At 40.7% G+C, this 13,078-nt stretch overlaps 1 protein-coding gene across 1 annotated transcript in view; it reads right to left on the bottom strand.

Annotated features, from left to right (window-relative positions):
- ouro1.L (ouroboros 1 L homeolog) overlaps positions 1–11,657 on the bottom strand; it is a 32,801-nt gene extending 21,144 nt beyond the window's left edge. The window contains 6 exon segments of the mRNA NM_001166440.1: positions 1,010–1,135; positions 3,089–3,265; positions 3,912–4,007; positions 4,441–4,501; positions 8,271–8,482; positions 10,967–11,657. Coding sequence (NP_001159912.1) covers positions 1,010–1,135; positions 3,089–3,265; positions 3,912–4,007; positions 4,441–4,501; positions 8,271–8,482; positions 10,967–11,626 — 1,332 coding nt within the window. The 5' untranslated portion in view covers positions 11,627–11,657.
- Between the last annotated feature and the right edge of the window lie 1,421 nt (positions 11,658–13,078).

Genomic DNA, 13,078 nt, shown 5'->3' with positions numbered 1-13,078 from the left:
CACTCCTTGAAAAATTATATCAGATACTAGTGGCAAACATAAAACCCCAACCCAAGTGCAGGACCATTCCCGTGACAAAGGCCCTTGGTTTTGAGGGAAGAACTTTATGTTCGACTAGTACATTTTGATTTAATTTTTGAAGGAGTGCCCTATTTCTTGAATATTATGTATAGTTAGTATGGAGGCCTTCAGGAAGCCCCTTACAGTGATGACCTAGTATTTTTAAATTCAATTTCACTTTGGTGTGCCATGCTGACATAAGTGTTTTGTTTATTTTAATACAGACTTTAGCTTGGACTTATTTACTACAAAGGACTTATCTATAAAATCTAAGATCTACTGTATATGGCTCACTTTCTTCCATACAATCAATCTCAATCCTTACATAGCCCTACTTATTGTACCTTCTCCAAATAAGGCCTGAATCGGTGTGTTACGATCTCTTATATAGAGGCTCCATACATCAGTGTAACTAGGGAAGCCCCAAAAACTGCACCACCTCTTCCCAATCTTCCCCCTCGTGGAACACATGTTGCAGCTCTATCTTGCATTTAGACATTTATTCTGTACATGCAGTATCTCTGGTGGGCCCTAATGGAGGCTCGGGTGCAAACTGTACCCAAGGTAGTTACGCCACTGGCTCTCTACTCCTTCTATATCTATTAAAAGCTTTATTTTTATTGAACAGTTTTTTTACAACAATTATAAAGGAAGGAAAGAACGTAGAGAGAGAGAAAAAGAAGTAGAGGTCTCAAGGACCACAAGAGTCGGGGTTGAGGAATATATTTGTCAACACATATGAGTTTACTGCATCATTGAGTTTGCTTCTATGTCTGATCTCATTAGAATACATGGTGGCATGGGTATATAAGAGATCATGGCTGGTTGAGTCAGGGGTCGGAGAAGCCTACAAAGACCAGGGCTATCCCAGTATAATGATGGGCCAGTTCAACACTGGCCAGGAATAACACAATACAAGCAAATGAGCTATTTAAAGAAATGATCTCACCAGGGATTTCACACGTTCTATTTCGCGCTGTACTGATTCCACCTGGAGTTTCGCCAGCCTGTACTCTTCCTTGAATGATGTCAGAGTTTGGACTGATGACTGTGTAGAACCTGATGCCATAAAGATCTTTTGGAATCAAAGAAAATGTTCAGTTTCAATAAAAAACAACAACTAATAAACAGAACCCAAGCAAGAGAGGCCCTCTGCTTCAGAATAAACAAATAAAGAATGTGCAGCCCATGACTACCAGAAACAACTTCCAAAACATGCTGGGAGTTTGAAAGTCTGACTTTCTGGATGAAACTAAAATAATCTGTACTAAGAACATATCCTATCCTGACACTGGGACAAGGGGCTGTATCCATCAGTTACTGGATTCAACAGATGAACTGGCACTGACTGTGTTTACCCAGCGATAAAGGGCACAAGTAATAAATTATTAATAAACCATGCATGATAAACACAGGATGGAAAGTAACTGCGTGTAGCTCTATTTAATGTGAGAGTAAATCTATAATTTACATGACCAATCAATTTCAGCATGACTGATTTAAAAAGTAAACATCATGAAAAAAAACCCTATGCTTGTTAGACTGTTGAGTGCATAAAATGAGTGTTGACCTTGTTTGGATTAAAACACGAAAACAGAAGAATTCCTCACTTTTATTCTGTATAATATTGTTATTACAGGTATGGGATCTGTTATCCAGAAAGATCCGAATTACAGAAAGGCCGTCTCCCATAGAGTCCATTTTATCCGAATAATACAAAATTGTAATAAAAATATTTCCTTAATTCTCTGTAAAAATAAAACAGTACCTTGTACTTGATCCAAGCTATAACATAATGAATCCTTATTGGAAGCAAAACCAGTCTATTGGATTTATTTATTTATTTAATAATTTTCTAGTAGACTTAAGGTATAGTGAACCAAATTACAGAAAGATAGGTTATCAGGAAAACCACAAGCATTCTGGATAACAAATACCATCCCTGTACTGACTACATTTTCATTCCTTTGGTAAAGCATCATGTACCAATTATATTAATTCTCTTTGCTCAGAGATGCTTATTGGTCAGATGATGCGTGGCAGCCACATTGAAGGTCAGTAAGTGCAATGAATAGCACCTTATAGTGTTTAGTTACTAGGAGCCAGGGGTTTCATCTATGAGGCCAGGTAAAAACGTTTTATATCCTGGAGCTGCTGATGGTGGCGAAGCCTTAAGGCTAGCTAGGCTGAAATTTGGAGTCAGTAGATCTTTCTTTCCTAGATATATTATGAGCTAAAGGAGAATTTAGAAAGACACTTGGGATGAACACTTATTTGCTGTTTTTGCAACAACTGATACTTCAGTGTATTCAGGTAACTGAAACATTGTTAAGTTTTGGAGGAGACCAGAAAGTGTACAAACCATTAAAGGAAAACTAACCCCTAAAAATAAATATGGCTAAAACTGTCATGTTTTATATAGACTGAACATAGTGGACCAGCCTAAAGTTTCAGGTTCTCAATAGCAGCAATGATCCAGGACTTCAAACTTGTCACAGGGGGGGTCACCATCTTGGAAAGTGTCTGTGACACTCACATGCTCAGTGGGCTCTGAGCAGCTGTTGAGAAGCTAAGCTTAGGGCTCTCACTAATTATCAAGCTGAAAATGAGGTTGGTCTGTGATATAAGCTGATGCTACAGGGCTGATTATTAAATTCTGATGCTAATTGCACTGGTTTCTTTGCTGCCATGAAGTAATTATCTGTATTAATTACTAATCAGCCTTATATTGTGACATTTCTATTCTATGTGTACTGTATATTGTGAGTCAGTCCCTAAGCTCAGTAAGTGACAGCAGCACAGAGCATGTGCAGTGAATCAACAGAAAAGAAGATGGGGAGCTACTGGGGCATCTTTGGAGACACAGATCTTTACTGCTAAAGGGCTGTGGTTGCCTTGGGCTGGTACAGAAGCACAAAACATCATGTACAACATTTCTAGCTACTTCTTTAGTTTAAATTTCCTTGTCCTATAAACAGTGTTTAGCATTCCCTGGGCCTATGCTGAATCATCAGCTGTTCATACATACCTTGCTCTCAGCCGCTGCGAAAGCTTCCTGCTTTGTCTTTGCAACCAGAGTTTCATATTGTGATTTCATATCTGAGATGGCTGATGTGAGATCTGCAGTTTGGGCGTAGTTATCAAAAGAGATGGAGATAGCAGCTTTGGTGCCACAGGTGGCAATAGTATGCACTTCTCTGACTTTCTGTTAATGAGAAAAGGCATTGGGGTTAAGAACAACGTGAGGACCACAGTGGTTTTGGCAAAACTGGGAACTGCACAAGGGTGGGTATCACCTGCAAATATTTTCTTGTCAAATAATGTCATTATTAGAAACAATATATGAACAGGACATGCCAATATTGGAAAACCTATTATATCTCAATTCATACCAAGATATGCTGGGCTTTAAAGACTTGAAGAGTTCAGTAAATGAACAGGGAACAGAGATTGCCCAGGAGGAATGCTCTTTGTACACCATTCAGAATTGTATTCTGGAGTCTTGGCCAGGATGTCTATCATCAGGAGGGCTGCTGTGCGCCAAAACTCTGACTTTATTTATATACTACCCACCTATTTGATCTATGAGTTTCGTGGACACAACAGTGACGACGAAGGCTTCATTATTTAAACTGACCACAAGTTGCAACAAGACGGAATATAATTGGGCAGCCAATTAGAAAGAGTACTTTCAATGTCCACCTCCAGGTCATTAATAAACAAGTTGAAAAGCAAGGGACCAAGTACAGAGCCCTGTTGTTCTCCACTAACAACACTGGTCCAATCAGAAAATGTTCCATTTACCACCACTCTTTGTAATCTATCCTAACCACCTTCCAGTCCTTACTTACAGCATCATATAACTGCTTGGAAAGGGATATCTGATCCTCAACTCCGCATAGTTTTGCCTGCAAATCAAAGATTGTCAAGTAGAGATGGTCCACGTCCTGTAAGAGAATCGGAGAGAGCATATTAAGTCCAAATCCAGTTGCTCTATCTTGTTAGAAAATATAGTCTGCAGATTGGAACATATGGTTCATCAACAGATGCATCTATAGAGCATTGGCCAGTGTATGGTCAACTTTAACATATAAGAAATTCCATCCGTTACACTCTAGTAGTGGTATGGCCTTGTGTATTTTAATTCTTTAATTACATATTTATTTTCAGTATATTCTCTGTTAGTTTGAGTGTTTTTATTATTATTAATAACAATAACAATAGTAATGCTCTAGAAGCAGCAGGAACAGTGAAAATTCCCATTTGCAATCTCACAGCCACTGGCTGTCAGGGAATGTCGGGAGCTGTGTTTCAATATAAGCAGTTCTGTTTGGTGGAGGTCGGCGTTATTGTGTTAGTTCAATAAATGGATTCACTGACCTCTTTCAGAGTAGTCCATTCAGTCTCCAAGGTCTTAGCTGTTGTGCTGTCTTCATCGAATCTGTAAAGTTCCCATGATAAATTGGAGGTCAGATTTTTTTTTCACAGTAACGAAACAGGGACAGTGCGATGAGCAAGGGGAATTGCAAGCAGCATATTGTGGGTTCTATATATAATTTATAATAACTTGTATCCAATGTTCATACAGACCTGTATGAATATTAAATACAACCCATATATATATATATATATATATATATATATATATTATATATATATATATATATATATATATATATATATATATGTGTGTGTGTGTGTGTGTGTGTGTGTGTGTGTGTGTGTGTATGTGTATATATATATATATATATATATATATATATATATATATATATATATATAGATATCAAAAGTATGTCAAAAATCTCTCACTCATGGACTTCATAATGCTGTCAAAAAGTAACAACAACTACATGAGATGTTTCCTTCAACGAGGGTACAAGAGGAACACAATCTCCAGAGGGTCCCATCTTACACAGAATGATGTGTTATACAGAGAAACAACTAGTAACAACGATGCCAAAAGTCTTACGTTTACCACCTGTTACTTTCCCGGTGAGGAGGAGGCTACCAAGTTAATGACAATTGGGATGTGATTAGGCCAGATCCCTCCTGGCCATTTAAGGACCACCAAAGACTCATGATTAGCTACTGCAGAAGAACGGACGCGATGTTCTGGTTCATCCGACAATCAATGCAATTGATGCAAGCCACGAGTGGGATGTTATAGGTGCCCTAACTGTATAACACGGAGGAGCATGATCACCAGTGAGTGTGGTGACTGGCAAGTGACTCAGGATACGACCGTGTGATTTATACTATGATGGCAAACCACTAGTGATGGGCGAATTTGCGCCGTTTTGCTTCGCCGAAAAATTCGCAAATTTCGCGCGAAATTCGCGAAACGGTGAAAAATTTGCGAAATCATGCCGGCGTCTTGTTTTTGACGCCGGCGCCCGTTTTTTCGACGCCGGCGCCCGTTTTTGGCGCCGCGCCCGTTTTTTGGCGCCGGCATCTGTTTTTTCTAAAAAAAATTTGACGCCGGCGAATTTTTGACGCGAATTTTCACCGGCATTCCGCGAATTTATTCGCTGGCGGCGAATCGCGCGAATTTGCGCCTGCCGAATAAATTCGCCCATCACTACAAACCACATTTTAGGGAACACATGGCTAACCACTGGAGCTCCATTAGGGAAACCTTTGAAGACAACAAATCTAATAAGCCTGGGGCAAGACATTCTCTTCTGTATGGTTATCCCCTGGCATCATCAACCATTCTCAGACTTCCCCTTGGGGGGGAGGACAACAGAAAGAAAGAATTGCTCCAGATGGGGTGCCGATGGATCTTTAATCTGGACACAATGGTCCTGAAAAGCCTTAATGAAATTAACAGCTTTTGCAGTTTTTTTGGGTCCCTAAGCTATAATTGCAGTAGCTAATAATGAGTCTTTGGTAGTTATAGTACTCTTTCAATGAACACTGGGGGGCCTTATGACTTTTTGACTCTGAACAGACGACTCATATTTTGCCTTAAAGCTGCCCCCAGCCCCTGCAAACCTGTGTGTACCCGACGCTGGGCTGGGGCGGCGCAATCCTTCCATCGGCTGATTACCAATGAAAACAGGACTTCAGCATATGGAAGGCTCGCTCTGCCCCCAGCCCAGCGTAATGGAATATGGAAGATCTGTTAGTGGTGTCAGCCAGTCTGCTGCACACAGGTTCGCAGGGCTGGGGGCAGCTTTGCGGGGGGGCTTTTCGAGGAACGATTACAGGTGCAGCATTTACTTGATACTGACTAGGGATGTAGCGAACTGCCGAACACCCGCTAAAATCGTTCGATTCGAACGATCGAAGGATTTTAATCATTCGATCAAAGGATTTTCATTCGAATCGAACGATCGAAGCCATTCGATCGAATGCTTTTCATTCGATCGAATGCTTACAATCGTTCGAACGAATGGAAATCGTTCGATTTTTAGCGGTCGAAGGAATTCGAATGGTCGAATGGTCGAACGACTTGTATTCGAATCGAACGCGAACTCAAAATGCGAACGTTCCCAAACGTTCGCGAACATTCGGCGGACGCGAACGGTCGAAGTTCGCGCGAACTAGTTCACAGCAGAACAGTTCGCTACATCCCTAATACTGACACGTTCCTATGATTTTTATAGGAATGTGTCAGTATCGCTTTAATAGCTCTTACCCTTCTGTGTGGGCGTTATTTTTTAAAGGAACGGTAACATCAACAAAATTAAAGTGTTTTAAAGTAATAAAAATAGAATGCAGTGTTCCCCTGTACTGGTATTATTATATAAATAAGCTGCTGTGTAGCAATGGGGGCAGCCATTCAAAGGAGAAAAGGCTCAGGTTACACGCAGATAAGCTCTGTAGAACATAATGGTGTTATCTGTTATCCACTATTTAACCTGTGCCATATAGCCTTATTCAATTTCCGCCATTGTTACACAGCAGCTTGTTTATATAAACTATAGTACTGTTTCTGAAGCAAACACATCAGTTTTACCAGTGCAGGGCAACACTACATGATATTTTCATTACTTTAAAACACTTTCATTTTTTGTTGATACTATTCCTAGTTTTTTGCCCACTGTGACACAGTCTCAGCTTTCTATGTTTGTTTTCCGTTTCTATGACCTACCAACCACCTAACAGCCATACCATTTGTTTTCATATTTGCAAACCTCAGTGTCCCTGTTTACAAGTCACTGACACCATTAAGTTTTATTATAAGTTGCTCATTTTGTGCCAGGGGACTTTGCTACCTCTGAGCCAGCGATTTGTTTATGTTCCATTGTGGCCAGTCGATTAACTTAAAACAATGTGCCGCTAGCCGTGTCTTTGAGTTATTACTGAACTTTAATGCCTTCACTTTACTCATGTCGGCTGCCCAATTATATTCCGTCCTGTTGCAGCTATCTGTTTGCTTCTGGGACGCGTTACCTTGGAAACGCTGGCTTTCACTCTGCACATGCGGCTCGGCCTGGACAGACTTTGCTTAGACACGTTACCATGGCAACACACATTATTTAACTCCTTCTACAACAAATGTGCAGGGGACTTGGAGCTAGGCGCATTGTTGTGACACCTTTATAATACACCATATATAAACATGCATTCGAAAAACGAAAACTTGCGGCAAATTTTTTTTTGGCCACGCCCATTTTACTATGTCCAATTGCCATGTCCATTTTACAAAATTTGGCAGGTTATGAAAGTATGAACACATTTCTGGGAGTTTTAGTGCAATGTTTTATGTGTTATAACAGTTTTGCTAATGAAAGTGAATTGCCCTTTAAAGGAGAACTAAAGCCTAAGAAGCAGGTAGAAATGTTGTACGTGTTTTGTTTCATAACCCCCTTAAGCCTATGGTCACGCTATGCATTTCCTCCACTGGCATAAAAAACGCTGGCAGAGTAAAGGCTGATTCTGTCCCAAGGGCAGGAGTAAATTCAATACGCCGGTCACTGTAAACACCGGTTGTGCAAATGTTTTTTGTTGCTGAAATCCACCCACCTGCTCTTAATATTAGGCCTCTGTTGTGCCCCCATGGCAGAGCCTGGATATTCACAATACTTTCCCTGTTGGACTACTTGCTATAGCTTTGGGCAAGGGTGAATGTCACTATTAATCACTGTACTGTAAAAAGCCAACCTCCTTTTAAAAAATGGATGTTCAGCTTTTGGGGTTAGCTGCACTTTATGGGACAGCAGGACTTTTCATATGCGTAGGTTTGGAACAGTGAAACTTACTTCACTTGCACTTCCTCAATGATCTGTTTGTAGTGATCTGCTTCTGCGAGTATGGCTGCTTTTGTTTGGGACAGGGTCTCAATATGGGCTTTGTAACCAGCAATAGCAGTGGTTGCGACAACAGAGGGGGAGACTGGAGCGCTTGGATCACTCCTGTTGTACACGGAGATCTGAGCTCTAAGGATAGCGTTTTGTTGCTCCAAACTGCGCACCTTAAGAAAAAAGAATGCATAGCTCCTGTTAGCATAGTGTATGCACACAAATCCATTGTGACATCTGCACTGTAAAGTAACGATGATCTGCTGAAAACAAGCTATTTGAACGCACATTAACTGTAACGCCAGCAGAATTTGTGAAACTTTCAGAATTCACGATTTTTACAACGAAATTCGCCCATCACTACCAGTGAGGGCAGAAAGTGGGCTGGCAGGGGCAGGGAATGGGAGGGATTTGGGTAGGGATTGCTGGACCTGGCACACACTAGTTATGCCACTAATTCAGTTCAACATAGGCTATGTGATATGATACTTTAAACATAGTCTGGCCCACAGGTGGATTATAGCCCACTACGTAGAAAAATTTGGCCAGCACTGACCCGTTCCCCAAACAAAACAATCCTATTAGGTTTATTTCATCCTGAGCAGACGTAAGGTATGGTAATCCCAGTTATTCTGGATGATAGATCTTCTACCTGATATGGGTATTGAACCTGGACCCCCAAGAATAACTGGAATGGGCCATAAGGATAATATCACCTATAATTAGGGATGCACCCAGGGCCGGAACTAGGGGTAGGCAGGAGAGGCATGTACCTTCCATATCACCTACCCCTAGTCCAGCAGTGTTACGTGATTGTTGGGACCAAGCTATTGCACAGCAAGCTGCTCCTGCACACTAGCAAATGGGAGCACTCGCTCATTTGGGCATGCGCATGCGTACACATTTGCACATGCATGCACTCCCCTGCACGTCCGTGTGAGGTGGGCGCAGAGAGGGCAATACAGGCGGCCGGGTTGCAAACCCACTATTTTGGGATTCAGCTGAAAGTTTAGGCTGAATACCAAACTGAATCCAAACCCTAATTTAAATATGCAAATTAGGGCTACGAAAGGTGAAACACATAAAAAATTTTTTAACTTCATTGTTTCTGTGGCAAAAGAAACTACGTGATTTTAAGGATTCAGATTCAGTTCAGCCAGGCACTTGGATTCAGCCAAATCCGAATTCTGCTGATAAAGGACGTATCCTGGATGAATTCCAAACCGAATTCTGGATTCTGTACATCCATTCTTATAATTGTGCTGTGTATAGTGCAAAACATTTTCCTAATTTATACTCTACACTTAGAAAGGTCCCCCTGGATACACAATTATGGATTTTATGAGGTGCTTTGTAGGCTTTGATAATGTATTTAAATGTACATACTTGTTGCCTCAGTACACAGACTTAGTTAAAAAAAAAGTTGACAATTTTGCCCCCCAACCCTGCCCCTCCCCCTCCCCCCTGAGGCCCATGAGTGATGAAAGTTTTTATAAGGAACCAAAGACTTCTCCAAAGAAAACTCCCTGCCAGCATTCAGCTTGCAGTGTATAACGGCAGCAATAGCATACAGTTATAGCCTTACTTAATCAACTGTCATGTGTGAGATGCATTCCATATATTCCATATATAAACTGAACTGTATTAATATATTAGAGGTCAGTGTATTACAGAAGCCTACGCAAGCAAAAAGCATATAAATCACACACATGATATTGCCCACTCACAGGTTAAACCCCAGAGTATATATCATATTATAATGGGGATTTTTTGGCACAGTACAAATGCAACACACCAAAATATATATAACACATATTTGAAGAATACACTATAAAGTATTTCACATTGGCACATATATTGTTATAGAACAACTCTACTTAGATCATAATCATGTACCTTTTTCTTTAGATAAAACAGGCAGCTGGGAAGAACTTGTACCTACTGGAATAAACCTGCCCCAGTAGCATGTTTTGATGGACAAAACATAATAATAATATCATTACATGATATTTTGCTAGGTAAAACAGAGATACGAGAGCTGGGGCATGCTGTAGGTTAAAATAAGCATTTGGATGAAGATCCCACCTTCAAGCCTAATAAACACAGATATGAAGACAGATAAGTCTAAACAGCTAGAGTAACCTATGGCAATATGTACTACTGAATACGTAACGGGGTGGTTCACCTTTACGTTAACTATTAGTATGTTAGTATGGCTAATGCTAAGCAACTTTTCAATTGGTCTTCATTATTTTTTTTTGCAGTTTTTGAAATATTTATCTTCTTCTGAATCTTTCCAGCTTTCAAATGGGGTCACTGACCGCATCTAAAAAACAAATGCTCTGTAAGGCTACAAATGTATTGTTATTGCTACTTTTTATTACTCATCTTTCTATTCAGGCCTCTCCCAATCATATTCCAGTCTCTTATTCAAATCAATGCATGGTTGCTAGGTTAATTTGGACCCTAGCAAACAGATTGCTGAAATTGCAAACTGTAGCGCTGCCGAATAAAATAACTCAAAAACCACAAGTAATAAAATATGAAAACCAATTGCAAATTGTTTTAGAATATCAATCTGCAGGGTTGCCCAACCTTTCCTGAATTAAAGCCCTCGAGCATCCCTCGGGACTCAATGACCACCTGTGCCCACCTACCTTATCAATGAAGGCTGCAAATTTGTTGTTGAGGTTCTGCAGTTCTTCCTTTTCCTTTAAGCGAGTCACTTGCACGGTGTCCACAGAAGGCAGGGAGGGGTCAATAGAGGGGATGTCAGGGAGGCCTGATCCAGGCCCACCACCGAGACAACCGAGTCCACCAGGACCAGGTTTAGCAGCGAAGAGGAAGGCTGGGCTGACTCCATAGCTTCCTACTTTAAAGCCTCTACCTCCCAGACGGCCTCTCAAGACATTAAAGGCACCTCCATATCTACCTCCTGCACCTCCAATTCCCCCACCTAATCCCAAACCTGCCCCTGCCCCAAAACCTGCTCCTGCCCCAAAACCTGCTCCTGCCCCAAAACCTGCTCCTGCCCCAAAACCTGCTCCTCCTCCAAAACCTGCTCCTAACCCTAAACCAGCTCCAGCTCTTAGACCAAGACCTCCTCCCGATCCACCTCTGAATCCAAACCCTGCGCCACCTGCTGCTGCACCAAGTCCAACCGCTCTAGAGAGTCCAATCCCCCCGAAGCCCCCACCAAACGCTCCCCCAAATCCACCAGCCCTAGCACTTCTGCCAGCAGAGAAGATCCTGTTGCCTCCATATGATGCGCCATAGCGCACGGCAGTGCTGCTGACTTTCACTTGCTTCTCTGTCATCGTTTTGGCTAATGATACACTCTCCAGAGACAAGTCAGCTCCTCTCCTCTTCCCTTTATGTACCTATGTTACAGACGCACAAACTCACCTTCTTATTGGCCCAAGCTCTTTTTCATCTAGTCATCAAAAATGCCCCTTCTGGATGCAAACTCCAAACTAATGCCCGGGGGTTTCTAATTAGCAGCAATGGACTTGGCTTGCAAGCAGCATGAAGAATTAGGAAAATGCTGCTGTACACAATCTAAATGTGAGCATTTGGCCCTAGGCTATAGCGTTGCTTTCAGTCTGCCTCAAGGTTGGACAATGTTCCAGCACGTAAAAAGCATTTTATTCATAGAAGCATCATTCTTTATTGGATGCTCCCAAGGCTCCTTTTCCCTGCAGAACATACATGTATAACTACAGCTTTCCACATAGGTTATATGTATAGGGGGCTAGGGGCCTACAAAATTACCCGGGGGGGGGGGGGTTCGGACAAAAGCTGAATAATTTACCAGAACTATGATTTTGGCTACATTGTTTCATGAGTCAGAGCTGCAATACAGAATGGCCTACAAAAATACAGTTTTCAATAGCAGTTATACTTACAAACTGAAAATGTTTAAAGGGATTGTTCACATTTGAGATAACTTTTAGTATGATGTAGTAATTTTTTCATTATTTATGATTTTTTTTTAGATATTTAGCTTTTTATTCAGCAGCTCTCCGGTTTACAGTTTCAGCAGTCTGCTTGCTTGGATCCAAATTACCCTAGCAACCATGCATTGATTTGAATGAGAGACTAGAATATATATAAGAGAGGGCCTGAATAGAAAGATTAACTATAACAAGTAGCAATAACAATCAATGTGTAGCCTTACAGAGCATTTGTTTTTAGATGGGGGTCACTGACCCCTATTTCAAAAATGGAAAGAGTCAGAAGAAAGGCAAATAATTTGAAAAAATATATAAAAAATAAATAATGAAGACCAATTGAAATTTTGCTTGAAATTGACCATTCTATAACATACTAAAATATTAACTTAAAGGTGAACCACCCCTTTAATCAATCTATACTTCCAGTATTGATTAGAATTAGATATATTTCATTATGAAAATGATTTTGGGTGGGGTTTGATTTTAAAGGGGGTTTTCACCTTAAAAGGAGAACTAAACCCTAAAAATGAATATGGCTAAAAATGCCATATTCATTTTTAGGATTTAGTTCTCCTTTAATTAACCACCCCTTTAATTAATCCATACTGGAGCATTGATTAGAATTAGATATATTTCATTATGCAAATGATTTTGGGTGGGGTTTGATTTTAAATGGGCTTTTCACCTTAAAAGGAGAACTAAACCCTAAAATGAATATGGCTAAAATGCCATATTTTATACACTGAACTTATTGCACTGGCCTGAAGTTTCAGCTTGTCAATAGCAGCAATGATCCAGGACTTCAAACTTGTCACA

The sequence above is a fragment of the Xenopus laevis genome, chromosome 2L (genome assembly GCF_017654675.1).
Source record: "Xenopus laevis strain J_2021 chromosome 2L, Xenopus_laevis_v10.1, whole genome shotgun sequence".
In the NCBI taxonomy this organism is placed as follows: Eukaryota; Metazoa; Chordata; class Amphibia; order Anura; family Pipidae; genus Xenopus; species Xenopus laevis.
This window is presented reverse-complemented; position numbering and strand designations above follow the sequence as displayed.